Source organism: Tursiops truncatus, chromosome 2, assembly GCF_011762595.2.
Source record: "Tursiops truncatus isolate mTurTru1 chromosome 2, mTurTru1.mat.Y, whole genome shotgun sequence".
NCBI lineage: Eukaryota > Metazoa > Chordata > Mammalia > Artiodactyla > Delphinidae > Tursiops > Tursiops truncatus.
In genome coordinates, this window is record NC_047035.1 from 29,129,778 (window position 1) to 29,149,944 (window position 20,167).

The following is a 20,167-nucleotide window of genomic DNA, read 5'->3' on the forward strand; positions in this document are numbered from 1 at the left end:
AAATCTAAAAAAAGAGGGGATATATGTATACGTATAACTGATTCACTTTGCTGTACAGTAGAAACTAACACAACATTGTAAAGCAACTATACGCCAATAAAAATTAATTTTTAAAAACAGCTATTCATTTGGTACAATTTGAAGACCTCTAAAGTGCAGCAGTTCTTCTTGGATCACTTTAAACTTTGGGGGGAAAGAAAAAAGCCCTAGGAAATTCCTAGGGCTTTCATGCTAATAATCTAGAAAAGCCCTCTGGTTAAGGTTGTCAGTCAGCATTTCCTGAATAATTGGGGTTTTTTGCAGGAGGATATGGTAAATTTATTAAAAACTTTCAGTTATAGTTTTATCAGTGTAGTACATTTCAGAATTGATAGATATTGAAACAGAGAAGAATGTTTGGAATATTTATTTGTAGCAAGTGACTATGGGCCTTAACTTTATCAAACCCGTTTCCACTGTTATCCAACCAAATTTTCACTACTCTCAGTATCTCAGTAGTTAGAGCTGTGCTATTCAGTAAAGAAGCCACTAGCCATATGTGGCTATTTAAGTTTAAATTAATTAAAACTGAATAAAATTTAAAAGTAATTCCTCCATCAAAGCCACATTTCAAGTGCTTACTAGCCAAATGTGGCTAGTGGCTACCGTATTGGGTAGTACAGATATAAAACATTTTCATCATTGTAGAAAGTTCTGTTGGATACGATTGTTCTAAAGTCTGCCTCATTCTGTCATTCTTTAATTTTTGTTTCCCCACCTGGGCACTGTTGACATTTTGGGGAGGATAATTTTTTGTTGTGGAGACCTTATACGATGTTTATCAGCATCCCCGGTCTTTACTTACTAGATGCCAGTAGCACTCACCCAGTTGTGACAATCAAAAATGTCTCCAGACATTGCCACATGTCCCCTGGGAGCAAAATCAACCTTGTTTGAGAACCACTGACTACTTACACCTATTAGTGCTGTATCAGTTAGTTTTTACTTAAAAGGCTTAGTAGCTTAAAATAAATCATTTAATAGCTCATGGTTCTGTGGATTGTCAGTTTGGGGTATATTGGTCTCCGTAGTCTGGTGGTGGTTTGGCTAGGGCCAAATGGTATAGAATAGCCTCACTTATATGTGTGTTGGTTGGCAAGCTTTTGGCCAGGGTAAGGGTGTGGGAAGTTTGTTCTCCATGTGTTCTTTCCAGCAGGCACATTCATTCACCTGATGACTCAAAGTTCTAAGAGTAGCCGAGAGATTGAAATGTGCAAGCACTTTTAAAGTCTCTGCTGTATCACATTTTCTAATGTCCCATTGGCCAAAGCAAGTCATATGTCCAAGCCCAAATTCAAGAGGTAGAGAAAATGAATTCCACCTCTTGATAGGAAGAGTAGCAAAGTCACATTGTAAAGGGGTGTGCATAAGGAATGGGAGGAATTATTGTGGCCATTTTTGTACACAGTCTACTGCTATTATTTTCTGGACACTACAGGTACCTTACAGCTCTTTCATTCCATTTATCGTTCCCATTTTGGGTTTTGTTTATTTGTTTGTTTGGGGTTTTTTTTGCTTTGTTTTTATTTATTTTTTTATTGTTTTAAATAATTCATAGTTATTTAATTTTACTCATGTTTTCTCTTTCTGGTGTTCTTGAGTCTTTCCTGTGTTATCATGCTTTCATCTGAGAGTATTTCTTTCTTCACAGATAATTTCTTTTTAAATTTTTAAATGAAGTATAGTTGATTTACAATATTGTGTTAGTTTCAGGTATACAGCATAGTGATTCAGTTATATGTATATATATTTTTTCAGATTCTTTTCCATTATAGGTTATTACAAGATACTGAATATAGTTCCTTGTGCTTGTTACTTATCTGTTTTACGTATAGTAATTTGTATCTGTTAATTCCATACTCCTTATTTATCCCCCTCTTTCCCCTGTGGTAACCATATGTTTGTTTTCTATGTCTGTGAGTCTGTTTCTGTTTTGTATATAGATTGATTTGTATTATTTTTTAGATTCCACATATAAGTGATAACATATAATATTTGTCTTTGTCTGACTGACTTCACTAGATCATTTTTTTCTTAGTGTGAGTCTACTGGTAGTGAATATTCTCTTTTTGTCTGAAAGCACTTTTTATTTTGTTTTCACTTTTAAAGGATATTTTCATTGGGTATAGAATTCCAGGTTGATAGTTATTTTCTTTCAGCATTTTAAGTGTATCATCCCATTGCCTTCTGACTCCATTGTTTTTGTTAGAGAGGTAATGTCTTTGGTTTTTCATGTTTTCAGTAAGGCCTTTTAGGCAGTTTTCTTTGTATTTAAGGTGCTTGAGTTCCATAGATACTCTTGAATCTGTAGCTTGATGTCTTTTGTCAGGTTTGGAATATTTCTTCTGATATTGCTTCTGCCCCACTCCTGCACTGACTTTCTTCTGGGGTTTTAGATGTGTGCTAGATCTTTCTCTGCATCCCATATATCTCTCATGTGCTGTTCGGTATTTTCTTCCTTCCTTCCTTCCTTCCTTCCTTCCTTCCTTCCTTCCTTCCTTCCTTCCTTCCTTCCTGCCTTCCTTCCTTCCTCCCTCCCTCCCTCCCTCCCTCCCTCCGTGACTTCCTCCCGTCCTCCCTTCCTCCGTTCTTCCCTCCCTTCCCTTCTCTTCCCTTCTCTTTTCCTTCCTTCCTCCCTCCCTTCCTTCCTTCTTTCTGTATTTTCCATCTTTTTTTTTTTCCCTGTTCTTCATCTGGATATTTTCTGTTGACCTATTTTCTATTTCATTTAGTGTCCAATCTGCTGTTACAAGAATCTGTTTTATTATTAATTTTTTATTATGTATTTCTTAGTTCTAGAATTTTAATTTAATTATTTTTCATTTGTTTTTGTAGATTCTACTTCTTTGGTGAAATTCTCATCTTGTCATCTGTTTTCCTGAACATATTAATCACAGTTATTTTAAAGTGTGTGTCTAATAATTATAATATCTGGATCCCCTTTTGGTCTTTTTCTATTGTCTGCTTTTTCTCTTGGCTTTCAGTCATCTGGTCTTGTCTCCTAGGATTCCTGGTAATCTAAAAAATGAATGTCAAACATTATGTATGAGAAATTATAGAGGCTCTTGATGGTGATATTGTTCTCTAGGGAGGATCTAATTTTCTTCTGGTGGTAGTTAGAAGCAGGAGCAGATGACCCTGATTCAATACAGGCTTGATGACTTGAGGCTTTGTTTTAAGCCTCTTAAGGGCTGGTTTAAATCCAGTTTCCCCTTAGTCCAAGAGCGCTGTCCTTCAGAGGTATCAAATAGAATCCTGTGGTGTTTGCCAGGGCCTCTCCATCTTGGCAGGCCCTGAACTGTAATTTTTCTTTTCCTGGCATTGTGAGACTACCAAAAATTCTACTTACCATTTTGCTTTAAAATAGGCACTTTGCTTGGTTTTTGGCCTCTTGGCCCCACACAGGTTAGAATTCAGTAAATAGCCTGAGGGCAAAAACAGTACAGGATGTCCAGACGCACTTTTCTATGGTTGCCTTCTCTCTGAAATCTTAGTCCCTCAAATCCTGCTTGTCTTGATAAGCCCTGAACTCTGATTTCTGTCTCTGCAGGCCTGTAAGACTACTAAAAGCTCTAGTCTGCAGCTAGTTGTCTCAAGAGGAAAAAGTAGTGGAGAATGTTAGGCTTAACTATGCATTTCCTTTTTTGCTGGTATTTTGGTTTTTTTATTTTTTATTTTTTGGCTGCATTGGGTCTTTGTTGCTGTGCACAGGCTTTCTCTGGTTGTGGCGAGCAGGGGCTACTCTTCGTTGCGGTGCACGGGCTTCTCATTGCAGTGGCTTCTCGTTGCGGAGCATGGGCTCTAGGTGCGTGGGCTTCAGTAGTTGTGGCACACGGGCTCCGTAGTTGTGGCACCCGAGCTTTAGAGTGCAGGCTCAGGAGTTGTGGTGCATGGGCTTAGTTGCTCCGTGGCATGTGGGATCTTCCTGGGCCAGGGCTCAAACCTGAGTCCCCTGCCCTGGCAGGTGGATTCTTAACCACTGTGCCACCAGGGAAGCCCCTGGTATTTTGACTTCTTACATCCTGGCTGCCTTCTTTATTTTATTTATTTTTTTTTAATAGTTTATCTTGCCAAGAGAATTGGTCTGATCTACTCTATAATAATTTGTAATGGATGTCTCTACTTATTAAGTCATTTATTAAATAATATTAATAATTTATAATAATAAAGCAGGGCTTCCCTGGTAGCACAGTGGTTAAGAATCCACCTGCCAGTGCAGAGAACACGGGTTCGAGCCCTGGGCTGGGAAGATCCCACATGTCGCAGAGCAACTAAGCCTGTGCACCACAACTACTAAGCCTGTGCTCTAGAGCCCATGCTCCGCAACAAGAGAAACCACCACAATGAGAAGCCTGCGCACTGCAATGAAGGATAGCCCCCGCTTACCGCAACTAGAGAAAACCCGTGTGCAACAATAAAGACCCAACGCAACCAAAAATGAATAAATAAATTTATTTTAAAAAATAATAAAGCAATATTATAAATTATTTAAAGCATATATTAATCGTTGTAGTGAACTTAACGTATGGGTATCCTGCCTTTATGCAGCTTATATTCTTGTAGGGAGGAGAGATACCAAGAAAACACTTATTTATTTATATTGTGATAAACAGTAGAGGAGACGTACAGGGTATTCTGAGCTTATTATAGAGATTTAGTTCAGATGATGGGGGTGGTCAAGGATAGCTACTTTGAGGAAGTGATATTTGACCAGTGCTCTGAAGGATGAATAGAATTATTTAATATCTCTGAACCAGAATTTTCCCATGTGTTATATACTAATAATAGAAGCAATAATAGAAGGATTAAATGAGCTCTAATTGTTAAATGTGCTCAATAAATGGTAAGCCTTTTTACTATTGTACAACTATAAACCATGAACTCTGCTTTCAAGGTATCTAAGCTCTATAGGACATGACATATACCAATAGTTAAAATATATAACTATCTCATTTGTAAACGTCTACATTTTGTGAGGCTTAACAAACTTCTCATTTACCCCCTTAAGCCTACTCCACCTTCTGTCTTCTGCATCACTGTAAACGGCAACTCCATTCTTGCGATTGCTCAGCCCAGCAACCTTAAGGTCATTTTTCATTCTTCACTTTCTCTCACTCTGTATATTCAGTTCATCAACAAAATCCTGTCAGCTCCATTCTTTTTTTTTTTTTTTTCCATTCTTAAGATATATCTTAAGATACATGTCCTGGAAAATGACTGTGGATTATTGTAAATTTATTCATTTGGTGATTTCTCATGCAATTGCTGCTCCAGGTGTGGTCTCTTCTTGAGCTGAGGGCACATATAAAAATGGACCACCTATCTCTCTGACCTGTCTTACCTCCACTGCTATCACTCTGGTCCAAGCAACTATCACCTCTCACCTGGATTCGTTTAATAGCCTCCTAACGAGTTTCAGCTTTATGATCTGTTTACCTACAGTAACCAAAATGATCCTTTAAAAATATGAATCTCATTCCTCTTGCTCAGAACCTTCTAACTAGTTTAGTTAGTTTAATAACCTCCTAACTAGTTCCAGCTTTAATAGCCTCCTGACTAGTTCCAGCTTTATGATGTTTAACTACAGTAACCAAAATGATCCTTTAAAAATATGAATCTCATTATTCCTCTGCTCAGAACCTTCCAGTGGCTTGTCTTATTAAGAATAGAAGACCAAGATTTATTGTATTTCTGATAAATAGGCCAAATATCCTGTGAAACCCTTTGAAGCACTTGGCTTCCTTTCTGACTTCAGTTTCTACCTTCCCTTCACTGTAGGAGCTGCAGCCACATCATCTCCTTGCTCTTCTCTAGCACAGGGAACATAGTTCTGCCTCAGGACTCGTGCACTTATTCCTTTGACCTGGAATGTTCTTTCCCACCTCTCTACTTGGGCTTACCCTCTCGCTACTCAATACCTTCAGAATTGTCTGCTCAAGTATAACCTAATGAGCAAAGCCTTCCTTTATCACTTTATTTAAAAGAGAGTCCTTTCTATCTACCCTCCAACACCAACACTTTCTTTCCTCTCACCATGCTTGATTTTTCTTCATAACATAACATATATTTGTTTCTCTATTATTTTCACATTCTCCCCAAATAGAATACACCACCAGGAGGATAGGGACTTTGGTTAATTCTCTGCCTTATTTCCACAGTCTAGAAGAGTATCTGTCCTATAAATGGTCCCCAATTCATATGGTATGCTTTCTGGTTCAAATAACAATGTTTTTTACAAACTGCATTAAAAAATAATTCTAGAATTAAGAAGCAGCACTTAGATGTTTTTGTCTAATATAGGAAGAGGAACTGTTACTCTTGAGACATGTTTTTGGATTAAGATATAGAAATGTGGGTTTCTTTTTTAATTGAAATATAGTTGACAAACAGTATTACATTAGCTTCAGGTGTACTACATAGTGATTTGATATTTGCATACGTTATGAAATGATCACCACGATAAGTCTAGTCCTTATACAAAGTTATTGTAATTTTTTTTTTTTTTTTTTGGTACACGGGCCTCTCACTGTTGTGGCCTCTTCCGTTGCGGAGCACAGGCTCCGGATGTGCAGGCTCAGCGGCCTTGGCTCACGGCCCCAGCCGCTCTGCGGCATGTGGGATCTTCCTGGACTGGGGCATGAACCTGTGTCCCCTGCATCGGAAGGCAGACTCTCAACCACTGTGCCAGCAGGGAAGCCCTGTACTATATTTTTAAATTTTATTTAATTGATTAATTTATTTTTGGCTGTGTTGGGTCTTCGTTGCTACGTGCAGGCTTTCTCTAGTTGAGGCGAGCAGGGGCTACTCTTCGTTGCAGTGCGAGGGCTTCTCATTGTGGTGGGTTCTCTTGTTGCGGAGCATGGGCTCTAGGCATGCGGGCTTCAGTAGTTGTGGCATATGTGCTCGGTGGTTGTGGCTTGTGGGCTCTAGAGTGCAGGCTCAGTAGTTGTGGCACACGGGCTTAGTTGCTCTGCAGCATGTGGGATCTTCCTGGACCAGGGGTTGAACCCATGTCCTCTGCATTGGTAGGCAGATTCTTAACCACTGTGCCACCTGGGAAGTCCTCTAATATTACTGACCATATTCCTTATGCTGTATGTTATATCCCTGCAGCTTGTATATTTTCTAACTGAAGGTTTGTATTTCTTCATCCCTTTCACCTGTTTCTCTACCTCTACCCAAAATGTGGGTTTCTTGATAGTTCAGGTAGGTGAGTTGATAACTGGGTAAAATGCTATACACAAAGGGCAAACATATATGGTTCCATGCCTACTTGATCCTGGAGAGAAGTCTTTTTGGCCTGTTGTAAGTTTCCTAATTGGGTCTGGTCCTTTTTTCTTTTTTTTAACAGACTTTATTTTTAAGGGCAGTTTTAGATTCACAGCAAAATTGAGCAGAAAGTACAGGGAGTTAATATATTCCCTCTGCCTCCACATATAAACAACCTCCCCGCCTAGTAACATTTGGCACTGGAGTGGTGCCCTTTGTTACAATCAATGAACCTACATTACATATCATTCTTACCTCAAGTCTGTATTTTACATTAGGTTTCGCTCTTGGTTTTGTACATTCTATGGGTTTTGGCACATATATAACATATCCAACATTAGAGTATCATATAGAATAGTTTCATTGTCGTGACATTTTCTGTGTTCTGCCTCTTTATCCCTCAAAACCCTCTAGTCCCTGGCAACCACTGACAATCTTTTTAGTGTCCCCATATTTTTGCCTTTTCCAGAATGTCGTAGAGTTGGAATCATACAGTATGTTTAGATTGGCTTCTTTCACTTAGTAATATGCACTTAAGGTTTCCCCATGTCTTTTCATGGCTTGATAACTCATTTCTTTTTAGTGCTGAATATTATTCCATTCTTTAGATGTATCACAGTTTACTATTTATCCATTCATCTGTTAAAGGACATCTTGGTTGTTTCCAAGTTTTGGCAGTTATGAAGTAAGGTTTTATAAACAACCATGTGCAGGTTTTTGTGTGGAGTTTTCAGCTCCTTTGGGTAAGTACCTGGGAGGAGGGGATTGCTGGATTGTAAGGTAACAGTATGTTTAGTTTTGTAAGAAGCTGCCATACTCTTCCAAAGTGGCTGTACCATTTTGCACTCCCAGTAACAATGAATGAAAAGTAACTGTTGTTCCACATCCTTGCCAGAATTTGGTGTTGTCAGTGTTCTGGATTTTAGTCATTCCAATAGGTGTATAGTGGTATTTCATTTTCGTTTTAATTTGCAGTTCCCCAATGGCATATGATTTTGAACATCTTTTCATGAGCTTATTTGCCATCTGTATATCTTCCTTTTTGTTTAGAAATTTATTTGTTTATTTATTTATTGGCTGTGTTGGGTCTTCGTTGCTGCGCGCGGGCTTTCTCTGGTTGCAGTGAGCGGGGGCTACTCTTTGTTGTGGTGCATGGGCTTCTCATTGCGGTGGCTTCTCTTGTTGCCGAGCATGGACTATAGGTGCGAGGGCTTCAGTAGTTGTGGTGTGTGGGCTCAGTAGTTGTGGCTCGCGGGCTCTAGAGCGCAGGCTAAGTAGTTGTGCACGGGCTTAGTTGCTCCACGACATGTGGGATTTTCCCAGACCAGGGCTCAAACCCGTGTCCCCTGCATTGGCAGGTGGATTCTTAACCACTGTGCCACCAGGGAAGTCCTGTATATCTTCTTTGTTGAGATATCTGTTCAAGTCTTTTGCACATTTTTAAAATTGAATTGTTAGTTTTAAGAGTTCTTTGTATATATATACTTTAAAATATTTATTTATTTATTTTGGCTGCGAAGGGTCTTAGTTGCAGCATGCTGGACCTTCGTTGCAGCATGCAGGATCTTTAGTTGGGGCATGTGGGCTCTTAGTTGCAGCATGCAGTCTTCTTAGTTGCGGCATGCATGTGGGATCTAGTTCCCCAACCAGGGATCGAACCCAGGCCCCCTGCATTGGGAGCGTGGAGTCTTACCCACTGGACCACCAGGGAAGTCCCTCTTCGTATATTTTGGGTAACAGTCCCTTGTCAGATGTGTCTTTTGGAAATATTTTTTCCCATTCTGTGGATTGTATTCTCTTCTCTTGACAGTGTCTTATGCAGAGCAGAAGTTTTTAATTTTATGACGTCTAGCTCATCAGTTATTTCTTTCACAGATCATGCCTTTGGTTTATTTTAAAAGTGATTATCATACCCAAGGTTATCTAGATTTTTTTTTTCTGTGTTATCTTCTACAAGTTTTATAGTTTAGCAGTTTACATCTAGGTTTCCGATGCATTTTTAATTAATTTTTGTGAAGGGTGTAAAATCTGTGTCTAAATTAATTTTTTTTGCATGTAGCTGTCCAGTTGTTCCAGTATCATTTATTAAAAAGACTATCTTTTCTCCATTATAGTGCCTTTGCTCTTTTGTCAAAGATGAGTTAACAGTGTTTATGTGGGTCCATTTGGGGCTTTAAATTTTAGAATGAGTTTGTTGATGTCTGCAAAACAACTTGCTGGGATTTTGATTGGAACTGTGTTGAATCTATAGATCAAGTAGGGAAGAATTGATACCTCAACAATATTGAGTCTTCCTATCCATGAACATGGATTATCTCTCCATTTATTTAGTTTATCTTTGACTTTGTTCATCAGAATTTTGTAGTTTTCAAGATCTTGTACGTATTTTGTTAGATTTGCCATAAATTATACCTAAGTATTTAATTTTTTAGGTGCTAATGTAAATGTATAATTTTTAATTTCAAATTTCACTTGTTCATTGCTGGTATACTCTAAGAAAGTGATTGACTTTTGTATATTGACCTTGTATCCTGCAACCTTGCTATCGTTAATTGCTTATTAGTTCCAGGAGTTTTTTTTGCCGACTCTTAGATTTTCTATGTAGATGATCATATCATCTGCGAACAAAGACAGTTTTACTTTGTCCTTCCTATTCTGTATACCTTTTATCTCCTTCTCTTGTCTTATTCCATTAACTAGCATTTCCTAGTTAATGATGTTAACTAGGAGTTATATGATGTTACAAAGGAGTGGTAAGAGGAGACATCTTTGCCTTGTTCCTTTTTTTAAAAAAATATTTATTTATTTAGCTGCCCTGGGTCTTCAGTTGCAGCATGCGGGCACATGGGATCTTCAGTTGCGGCATGCTGAATCTTTAGTTGCAGCATGTGGGCACATGGGATCTTCAGTTGCGGCATGCTGAATCTTTAGTTGCGGCATGCGGATTTTTAGTTGCGGCATGTGGAATCTTTTAGTGGTGGCATGCAGGATCTAGTTGCCTGACCAGGGATCGAACCTGGGCCCCCTGAATTGAGAGCGCAGAGTCTTAACTGCTGGACCACCAGGGAAGTCCCTTTGCCTTGTTCTTGATCTTTTCAGGAAGCCTTCTAGTTTCTCATGATTAAGTAAAATGTCAGCTGTAGGCCTTTGTAGGTGTTCTTTATTAAGTTGAGGAAATTACTCTCTACTCCTAGCTTGCTGAGAATTTTTATCATGAATGAGTGTTGGATTTTGTCAAATGCCTTTTCTGTATCTCTTGATATGATCATGTGACTTTTCTTTTCAACCTGTTAATGTGATGGATTGCATTAAATGATTTACAAATGTTGAATCAGCCTTGCATACCTGAGGATAATCCCACTTGGTTGTGGTGTATAATTCTTATTATACATTGTTGGATTTGATTTGCTACTATTCCTGGTCACATTTTTATTAATAGTTTCATTGGACCTTTTCATGGCATGGTGATCAAGTATTCAGTTGAAGCTTTGAAAAATAGCATATATATGGGATGACAGCATTGAAGTCAGATATTTTTTCCCTCCATAGACTGAATTGGTTAAATCTAGCAAGATAGAATCTAGAACACATTATATAAAGATTTTTTGAGAATCAGTTTAATATGTGCAGTTAATGGCACAAACTAACTGCCTGCCTGTTTTTTAATTCCAGCTCTATCACTTAGAAGCTTTGTAACCTTGAGCAGGTTGTTTAACCTCTTCATTTCTCAGTTTCTTCATCTATAAAAGGGATGTACTAATGATACTTATCACGTAGGGTTGTTTTGAAGTATAAAAGAAGTAATATATATAAGTCATTTAAAATAATACCTGGGACGTGGCAGGGACTATTAACTGTTACCTGTGGTTATTATAAAGTTCTGCACTTAGGTTCAAACAAACCCAGTTGTTTAGGATTTGAGTGGTATGGTCTAGCACAACTGAGAAAGATTAGCTAGCTTAGTCTTTTGTTGATTGTAAATGTAGGGGAGTGATAGTGTGATCTGGTTAGGATTAAAGGTCTAAAAGAGTGGTTAACAGCCCTGATAGTGCCTCTATCAATTTCCCACTAAAATCGTTTGAAGAAAAAAAGAAATTTAATATTTTGAGTTTGAGATTGATGGAAAGCCCTTTGCCAGAGTCTAGGAGAGATATGTAATTACTTACAAAGTAGAGGATCTGGATTGAGAAAAACCAACCTAAATATTTCTAGATTTTGGCTAAGATTCAGTGAAAGAAGGAAGGAAAATGTCTTATGACTTTTTTCTCATAGTCTGTCCCTGGGCCTGTAGACATAAGGTTAGCACCAACTGAAAAATTGGATTGCTCTTCTTCTCTCCTAATGACTTTCAAACTTAAAAAAATTATTCATATAAAAGGAAGCTTTCTTTTTTCAGTGAGACCTAAACTGGACATGCTATATAATATTGCAAACTATCTTGTTGAATTTTTTCTATAACTTTCATCTTTTAACTAACTATATACAGTTTACTTAGGTTTATAGTTTATCTCTCCCACAACTAGAATTGTAAGTCCCATGAAGGCTTTTTTCACTGAAGCACCTACAACAGTGCCTGGGACAACATAGACACTCAGTGAATGTTTGCTGAATGAATTGGATGAGCAAAATCTCAGACTAAAGCTCAATATATTATATCAGTGAAAGCAATAGCATCTTGAATTCAAGTCAGGGCAGGGACCTGGAGTTCTACGCACTGGGTCCTGCCCTCTTCTACCCTGTGGCATCTCTCTAAGTAGCATGAAAACTACTTTACAAGTAATATCTTGCTGTAGTAGGGTTTGCCCATTTCATTTTATCCTTCTTTCTATATCTAGAAACAGTAATTCCCGGAAAACAGCTTGGCCTCAGTGGGATGGTGGTAGATACATGTGATTGGCTACAGAAAGGCTCATTTCTTGTGGGAAATATACTTTCTAAACTATGAAGTTGTATTACAATCACTGGTTGAGAGAGAACCCCTGGTAGCATTGCATGTGATATCAGTGCAGAATATCAGAGAACATTGTCATGCTAATGTTTTAGATACTAACCAAAACAAAACAAAAAATCAGCAAAGAAAATCAATAAAGTTGGGATAAAACCCTAAACTATAAACAGAAACAAATAAACCTGTGTTTCAAGTTAATAACATAATTTAAATAACATAATATAAACAAATTAATAACATAAACACACAAATTAATAAACCTGTTTCAAATTAATAACATAAATAACATGTTTTTATATTAAAAACATAAAAGGAAATCAATAAAGTCGGGATAAAACACTAAAATATAAACAGAAACAAACCTGTGTTTCAAATTCATAACATAAACACACTGAAGGGAGAAAGTAAGCCAAATAACTTTTGAGCATCCTATACTTTGAAATTCAAGATAAAAGGAGCTGTAAACAAATAATAAACCCTAATTTGTAGGCTGTTTTTTGTAATGGTGTGAATTGGTAATTTTGAAACTATTTTCTATCTATTTTAGGAATCAACAAATGAATGAGTGTATTGAGGAAAATGGGAGCCAGGTTTTTCTTTGTTGGAGAAGGGAGTTTTAGATATAAGGAAGAAAAGACTCCAATGAACCCTGTGACGCTGGATTTGAATCAGAGGTTATGAACTCATGGTTTTTAACATTTATTTATATAAAGACAGAGAAACATACATGTATGCATGTATACACTTACGTATCTTTCTCTTAGAGACATATGTGTATATTTGTATGTATACGTATATATGTGTATGCATATGCGTAGATGTATTTGTGTATATTCCAGCTTTGTTTGCTAAGAGGCCTAGAAGCAGTTACAGTGAACACACCTAACTCCCATATGCTGGTTTCAAAACCATTCTCCACTTAAAGGAAACCACAGCTCCTTGGAGAAATGGATGATCCCAGGAGGAACTGGATCAGGGAAAGTACAAGAGGAGGCTGGAACATATTATTGTTGCAGAAAGTAAGGAGATAGTCAAAGAATGGTGGGGACAGTCAAAAGGAACAGGAACCAGTTTGGAGAAGCATCCACCGGCCAAATGAATAATGATAGTTATAGATTATAACCCATTGAAAACATAAGAACCATACAAATATAAGTAAGTGAATGAATAAATTACTAAGTTGGGGAGAAGTGAAAGTTATTCATTAAAATGGCTAATAGGTGTAGAATTAGAAAATGGAATTAGAAAATGACCATTTTGGAACAATTAAAATAGTACTTTCTCACAAGAATCTTCTGCAGGTACCAAAACTATGGGGTGAAAGTTTGATGAGGAATATATTTACGTAGTCTCAAGACAGTTCCTAACGAAATACTTACTTATTACAAAGAGAAAAACAATAACTTCACAGTGGAGAAACTTGGCAGATACTCCTTAACCAAGTGATCAAAGTTAGCATCACTGGCAATAGAACCCACTAGCCTCTTGCAGCTTCTGATATGATGCAGTGAGAAGCACCTACCATGACTTTGTGACATTCCTACAAAAATGCATAGCCTGAATTTAAACATGAGAGACCATCAGACAAACCTAAATTGAGGAACATTCTACAAAATAAATGGTCTGTGTTCTTTAAAAATATCAGTCTTCAAAGACATAGACAGACTAAGGAACTATTCCAGATGGTAGGATTCTAAAGAGACATTACCACTAAATGCAGTACATGATCCTGAATTGAATTCTGGACTGGGGAGATCAGAGGACATTTTTAAATGGACATTTAATGGCTTTATAGGACATTTTTAAGGCAGTTAATGACATTTGAATATGTGCTATAATTATATAGTAGAAATTTTAACATTGACACAATACTGATTTGGTTAGCTATACTGTAGTTATCTAAGTGAAAGTGTGTGTTCCTAAGAAACTACTTGAAAATATTGAGGGCCGAAATGCTACAGTGTCTGCAACTCACTCTCACGTGGTTCAGAAAAAAATGTGTGAGGAAGAAAGAGACTGACAAAGCAAATGGGGCAAAATGTAAATAGTTAGTGATATTTGCAAATTTTCTCTATGTTACATAAAAAATTTAGGTAAAAAATTTACCTAAAAATTCCTAAATTAAAATATTTGAGTTGTGATTGAACCGACTTGACCTTATCAGTGATTTGTAGAACTCATGAAAAGGACAGAAAAATTATTCTCATCATTTAGAGGAAGTAGAGTAGTGAAGGAAATGCTGATCAGGTAGAAAAACTCCAAATTGTTAAGATACAGAGTCAAAGGACCTGATTTTTTTGTTTGTATTTCCGTCCTGGCGTAGTAACCTCGAGTACCTCATGTCGTATGTTCATTTCCTTAAACTTTTATAAAATAGGTAGTTTAAGGATTTCCTGAACATTTCCTATATAACTAATAAGTTTTCTTTAAAAAGGTGCTTTGTAAAAATTAGATGACCTTTGTTCCAGACAGATAATTTTACAAATTTATTAAGAAAATTTGGGGCTTCCCTGGTGGCACAGTGGTTGAGAGTCTGCCTGCTGATGCAGGGGATGCGGGTTCGTGCCCCGGTCCGGGAAGATCCCACATGCCGTGGAGTGGCTGGGCCCGTGAGCCATGGCCGCTGAGCCTGCACGTCCGGAGCCTGTGCTCCACAACGGGAGAGGCCACAACAGTGAGAGGCCCACGTATCGCAAAAAAAAAAAAAAAAGAAGAAGAAAAATTGAAGGCCATTTTTGCAATTATTTGTTAAAAGGGGATATTTTGGGGGATGGAAGTTCTTTCCTTATTAAATCTTTGAGCTACAATGAACACACAGTCATTTTAATAATTATTTTAATGTAATACGTTATTTTAATTAATATAATTCATATTTTAGACTAGTAACCTTCATAAAAACTCACCTTGATGATAGTAATTTTTTTTTTTTTTTTTTGTGGTACGCGGGCCTCTCACTGTTGTGGTCCCCACCCCCAGTAGTTGTGGCACACAGGCTTAGTTGCTCTGTGGCATCTGGGATCTTCCTGGACCAGGGATTGAACCCGTGTCCCCTGCATTGGCAGGCGGATTCTTAACGACTGCACCACCAGGGAAGCCCTGATGATAGTATTGATGAGCTGTTTAACAAAATTATCCTATAGGATTTTTGTATAATATAATTCCTAGTTTTCCTTTTTTAAAATGATCATTGTATTGTATTGCTAAAATCACCCCCGTCAAAGAAACACCTAACCTTATCACAGATGGACGTATTATTGGTAAATGCAGGAATTGATAGAAATCTCATTATTCATTGTAAAATTATTTTATTGAGGTTCTAAAGACAGCAGTAGTGACAGTTTTACTTGTTTTGACTAGTGTAAAATGCCAGGTGTAAAGGGACACAATCATTCTTTGGTGGTAACGATAGTTGTACCCTACTTTGATGACATGTTTATTTCTTTATGTTTTTCTCTTAAAAAAATTTCTTCCCACCAGTGCCAGGAATCACTCCTTCTTGACACTGCTCTTCCTCTTTTGGGCCCCTTGAATACTACTAGTCTTAGAAAGTGTATGCGTGAAATGGGATTCGTGGGAGTTGTTATCAACAAACAACGTCTTATCTATTTGTCTCTTTCTCTATGTATATATGGTATTTTATATTTCAGAGATTCAGTAATTTACCTCTAGGCATTTGACTTTTATCCAGGGGAATTATTTATTATGAATTAGAGGGTATTATGGTTCTGTTTGTATGGGAGTCTTATAGTTGCTGTGGTGACTTGGAGTGGTCATCTTCATTATTTATAATAAAGCCCTGATTTCTGGGGGAAATTGTGAACCTCCTCTATTTTGTGTATCTGTTGTTTTGTTTGGATTTACATATCAATGTAATGTAGCAGTAATTATGTTACTAACAACAGTTTTGTGAGATGTTTATTATTCTCATTTTACAGATGAGGAAACTGAGGCTTGGTGAAGTTACGAAACTTGTCCAAAGTCACACAGCTTGTAAAGGGCACAGTCAAGATTCAGAGCCAGGTCTGTCCAACTTCAAAACTCTTAATCATGGCCATGAAACTTTGAAATAGCTGTGAAGTGTCAACCTATGATAAGTTGTATTGATATTAATATTGCTTAACTGTTGTTTAACTCTTATTGATAATTTTTTTAATGGTGAGTTTTTTCATCCATAGTAATTTTGTGTATCTTTTAAATATCGTGAAAAGAAATATAATATAGTAATTGAGGGTCTGGGCTCTGGAGACAGCTACCTGGGTATGAATCACTAAGCGTCTCCACTTACTTGTGTGACGTTGGGAAAGTTACTTAACTTTTCTGTACCTCAGTTTTCCTATCTGTAAAACGGTGATAGTAATATTATCCACCTGATGAGGGTTATTGTGAAGATTAAATGATTTACTGTATACAAAGCACTTAAAACAGTGCCTTCCACACACTAAGCATTCAATAAGTATTAACTATTAGTATTATCATCTCCTAACAACCAGTAAAACAGATGATCATTATTTTTAATACTCTATTAGGAAATTTGGATAAAGCAAAGTTTAAGCAGCTCATGAAATCTATGTAAACCAAAATTAAAATTGAATAAGTTAGACCTAAAGAAAATCATTCATTTGATCAAGTTCAGATCTATTATAAAAGCAGACTGGGCAACTGCTTATCGGTCTCACATGTACAAAGGGTATTGTATGTGTAAGCACCACACATAGGTCCACTAGAGGTAACCTTTGAGCTCAATATGATCATTGTATGATGAATGTGTTTTGTCTGTTTTCCTCTTGTAAGAGGAATTTGTATTCAAAATAAATGTTTACATTTTTAGGTGACTTTTAAGGAGATGGTGTTTTGGCAGTGTTCACAGATAATTATCAAGAATGAAAACTTTACGTGTTATGTAAAATGTTGGCAACATTTCATCACTTGCAGGAGTGGTTATTAGAACTTACATTGTGGTGATTGTGCACACTGAATGACCTTTGAATCAGTGGAACCACAGCACATTCAACTAGAACTTGGCCATGTACCGATCATATGCTCCTCACTCATACTTGTTCCTTGCAGCTGTCAGAATTCTGAAGTGTGATATCAACTCTTGCTACAATTAGTTAAAAAGTATATATAATTAGTGCTTAATAAGTTTATACCAATTGCAAAAATATCCATCAAAGTGAGTAATTTGAGTCAAGTTACGTAAAAATTCAAAAGCTGTTATTAAAAATGGGACTTGCTTGTATATGAGCCCAAGATTCCAGAAGCTTTAATCTACACATGCATTTACTTTATTCTCTTTATTTTATGATATTGAGCCTTCCTTTCTTTGAACATAGTATATCTTTTTAGCTATTTAGATATTTTAAAGTATTTTTCAGTAAAGTTTCTTTTTCTCTGTAAAGGTCTCTCAAATCTCTTAAATTTAATTATTAGATACTTTATTTGTTGTTACTATTGTAAATAGTATGTTTTTCCTCTTTTTTTCCATTTTGTTTGCTGATATAAGCTTTTTTGGTATATAGATCTATGTTTAGTACCTAGTTACTAAAGTATGATGATTGTAATTGTGTCTTCCTTTCCAGTGCTTACACTGTTTCTTTTTCTTGCCTTACTATGCTAGTTAGGACTTTGACTACAGTATTCAATACAAGTGTTAACAGTGGGCATTTGTTTTTGGTTTTTGGTTTTTTTTGAATTTTTTTTTAAAAATTAATTTTTAATTATTTATTTAATTTATTTTTGGCCGTGTCAGGTCTTAGTTGTGGCATACAGGCTCTTTGTTGTGGTGTGCGGGCTTCTCTCTAGTTGTGGCATGCGAGTTTTCTCTTCTCTAGTTGTGGTGCGCAGGCTCCAGGGCACATGGCCTCTGTAGTTGTGGTGCACGGGTTCCAGAGCGCATGGGCTCTGTAGTTGGCAGCATGTGGGGTCTAGTTGCGGCGCGTGGGCTTAGTTGCCACGTGGCATGTGGGATCTTAGTTCCCTGACCAGTGATTGAACCAGCATCCCCTGCATTGTAAGGCAGATTCTTTGCCACTGGACCACCAGGGAAGTCCCAGCAGTGGGCATTCTTATATTGCACTTAGTTTTTAAAAGGAAGTGCTCCTTATGTTTTACCATTAAGAATAATCTTTGCTATAGAGTTTTGATAGATACTCTGTAGGTTAAAGGCATTTCTATTGCTATTTGGCTAAGATTTTGTATGTGTGTGAAGAATGAGTATTGAAATTTTTTTTTTTGAGTATTGAATTTTATCAGATGCTTTTCCTACATTTGTGAGATGGTCATGTGGTTGTCCTCATTCTGTTAATATGATGAATGACATTTATCAAGTTTCTAATGTTGAATCACCTTTCCATTGCTGGGATGAACCCAACTTAATCATGATGGTCTTTTTAAATAACATGTAGTTGAGGGACTTCCCTGGTGGTCCAGTGGTTGACACTTAACACTTCCACTGCAGGGGGAGCAGGTTCGATCCCTGGTCAGGGAACTAAGATCCCACATGCCATATGGAGTGGCCAAAAAAAAAAAGTGTAGTTGAATTTAACTTATTAATATTCCATTTAGAATTGTTGTATGTATGTTCACAGATGAAATTGGTCCATAATTTTTATTTCTTATAGTATTGCCCTTATTTGATTTGGTATCTAGATTATGCCAACCTTAAAGAATGAGGTGGGAACTAACCCCCCCCCCCATCCCCACCTCCCAGAAGGATTTGTATAAGACTCGAATGGTAGGGCTTCCCTGGTGGCGTAGTGGTTTAAGAGTCCGCCTGCCAATGCAGGGGACACAGGTTTGGGCCCTGGTCCGGGAAGATCCCACATGCCGCGGAGCAACTAAGCCCGTGTGCCACAACTACTGAGCCTGTGCTCTAGAGCCCACGAGCCACAATTACTGAAGCCTGCGCGCCTAGAGCCCACGCTCCGCAACGAGAAGCCACTGCAATGAGAAGCCCGCGCACCGCAACAAGGAGTAGCCCCTGCTCCCTGCAACTAGAGAAAAGCCTGCTTGCAACAATGAAGACCCAACGCAGCCAAAAATAATATAAATAAAAGAAAAAAGAAAAGACTGGAATGATCTATTTTTTGGAAGTTTGGTTGAATTTCTGTTTGACTCTCTGGGCTTAGTGTTTTGGGAGGAGAGGTGTGAGCTTAGTGTTTTGAGGGGAGAGGTGTGAGCTTAGTATTTTGAGGGGGAGATATGTATTTGGTTTTCTAAATGGTTTTATCTAGGATTTCTGTTTCTAGTTAAGCCAGGTTTTAGAAAGTTTTTCTCTTTTTTTTAAGAATCCATCCACTTTGTCTACGTTTTTAAAGTATTTGGCATAAAGTTGTTTAAAGCATTCTTTTTGTTTTAAATTTCTGTTGTGTAAGTATTTATCTCTGTCTTTTTTATTCCTCATATTTTTTGTGCCTTCCATTTTTTCCTTCATCAGTCTTGCTAGAGATTTTATGTATTTTCTTAGCCTCACCAGAAAAACAGCGCTTGACTTTGATTTTCTCTATTGTATATTTCCAATTTCATTAATTTCTGACCTTTCTCCCTTCTTCATTTTTAAATGCAGGGTCTAACATAAGGACAGTGGGGTGTCTCCCAGTTCCCAAGGACAGGCTTTCATTAGGGATTAAAAACAGCTGGAAGCAGGGCTTACAATGGTACTAGGACCTTACTTCTTTCTCTTTCCTTTAAGTCTATTTCTTTCTGTCTTGCTATCAACTGGCTTTTCTACTCTTCAGTCTACATGGCAGAAAATAGTGAAAATGAGTCTCTGAAATTTGATGTCAGTTCCAGCTTGGTGTGCTCTTGATTCCTCTAGAGATTTCAGATTTTTCCATGTGCATACTATCTTTCAGAAAATTTTCTCTTTAGAATTCTCTTTAATGAGATTTTCTATAGTAAACTCAGTTATTT

The 20,167-nt window shown here is 37.3% G+C and overlaps 1 protein-coding gene across 11 annotated transcripts in view; it reads left to right on the top strand.

Annotated features, from left to right (window-relative positions):
- LOC101321319 (protein numb homolog) overlaps positions 1 to 20,167 on the top strand; it is a 234,127-nt gene that overhangs the window by 123,008 nt on the left and 90,952 nt on the right. For 6 of the 11 annotated variants that reach the window (XM_073799312.1, XM_073799325.1, XM_073799322.1 and 3 more), the window contains exon 3: positions 16,192 to 16,276. The exons of 2 other annotated variants lie outside the window; for them this stretch is intronic. In XM_073799312.1, coding sequence (XP_073655413.1) covers positions 16,192 to 16,276 — 85 coding nt within the window. Of the gene's footprint in view, positions 1 to 12,803; positions 12,931 to 16,191; positions 16,277 to 20,167 lie in introns of all 11 variants that reach the window. 3 more of the 11 variants (XM_073799306.1, XM_073799315.1, XM_019921607.3) reach the window with 1 other exon arrangement.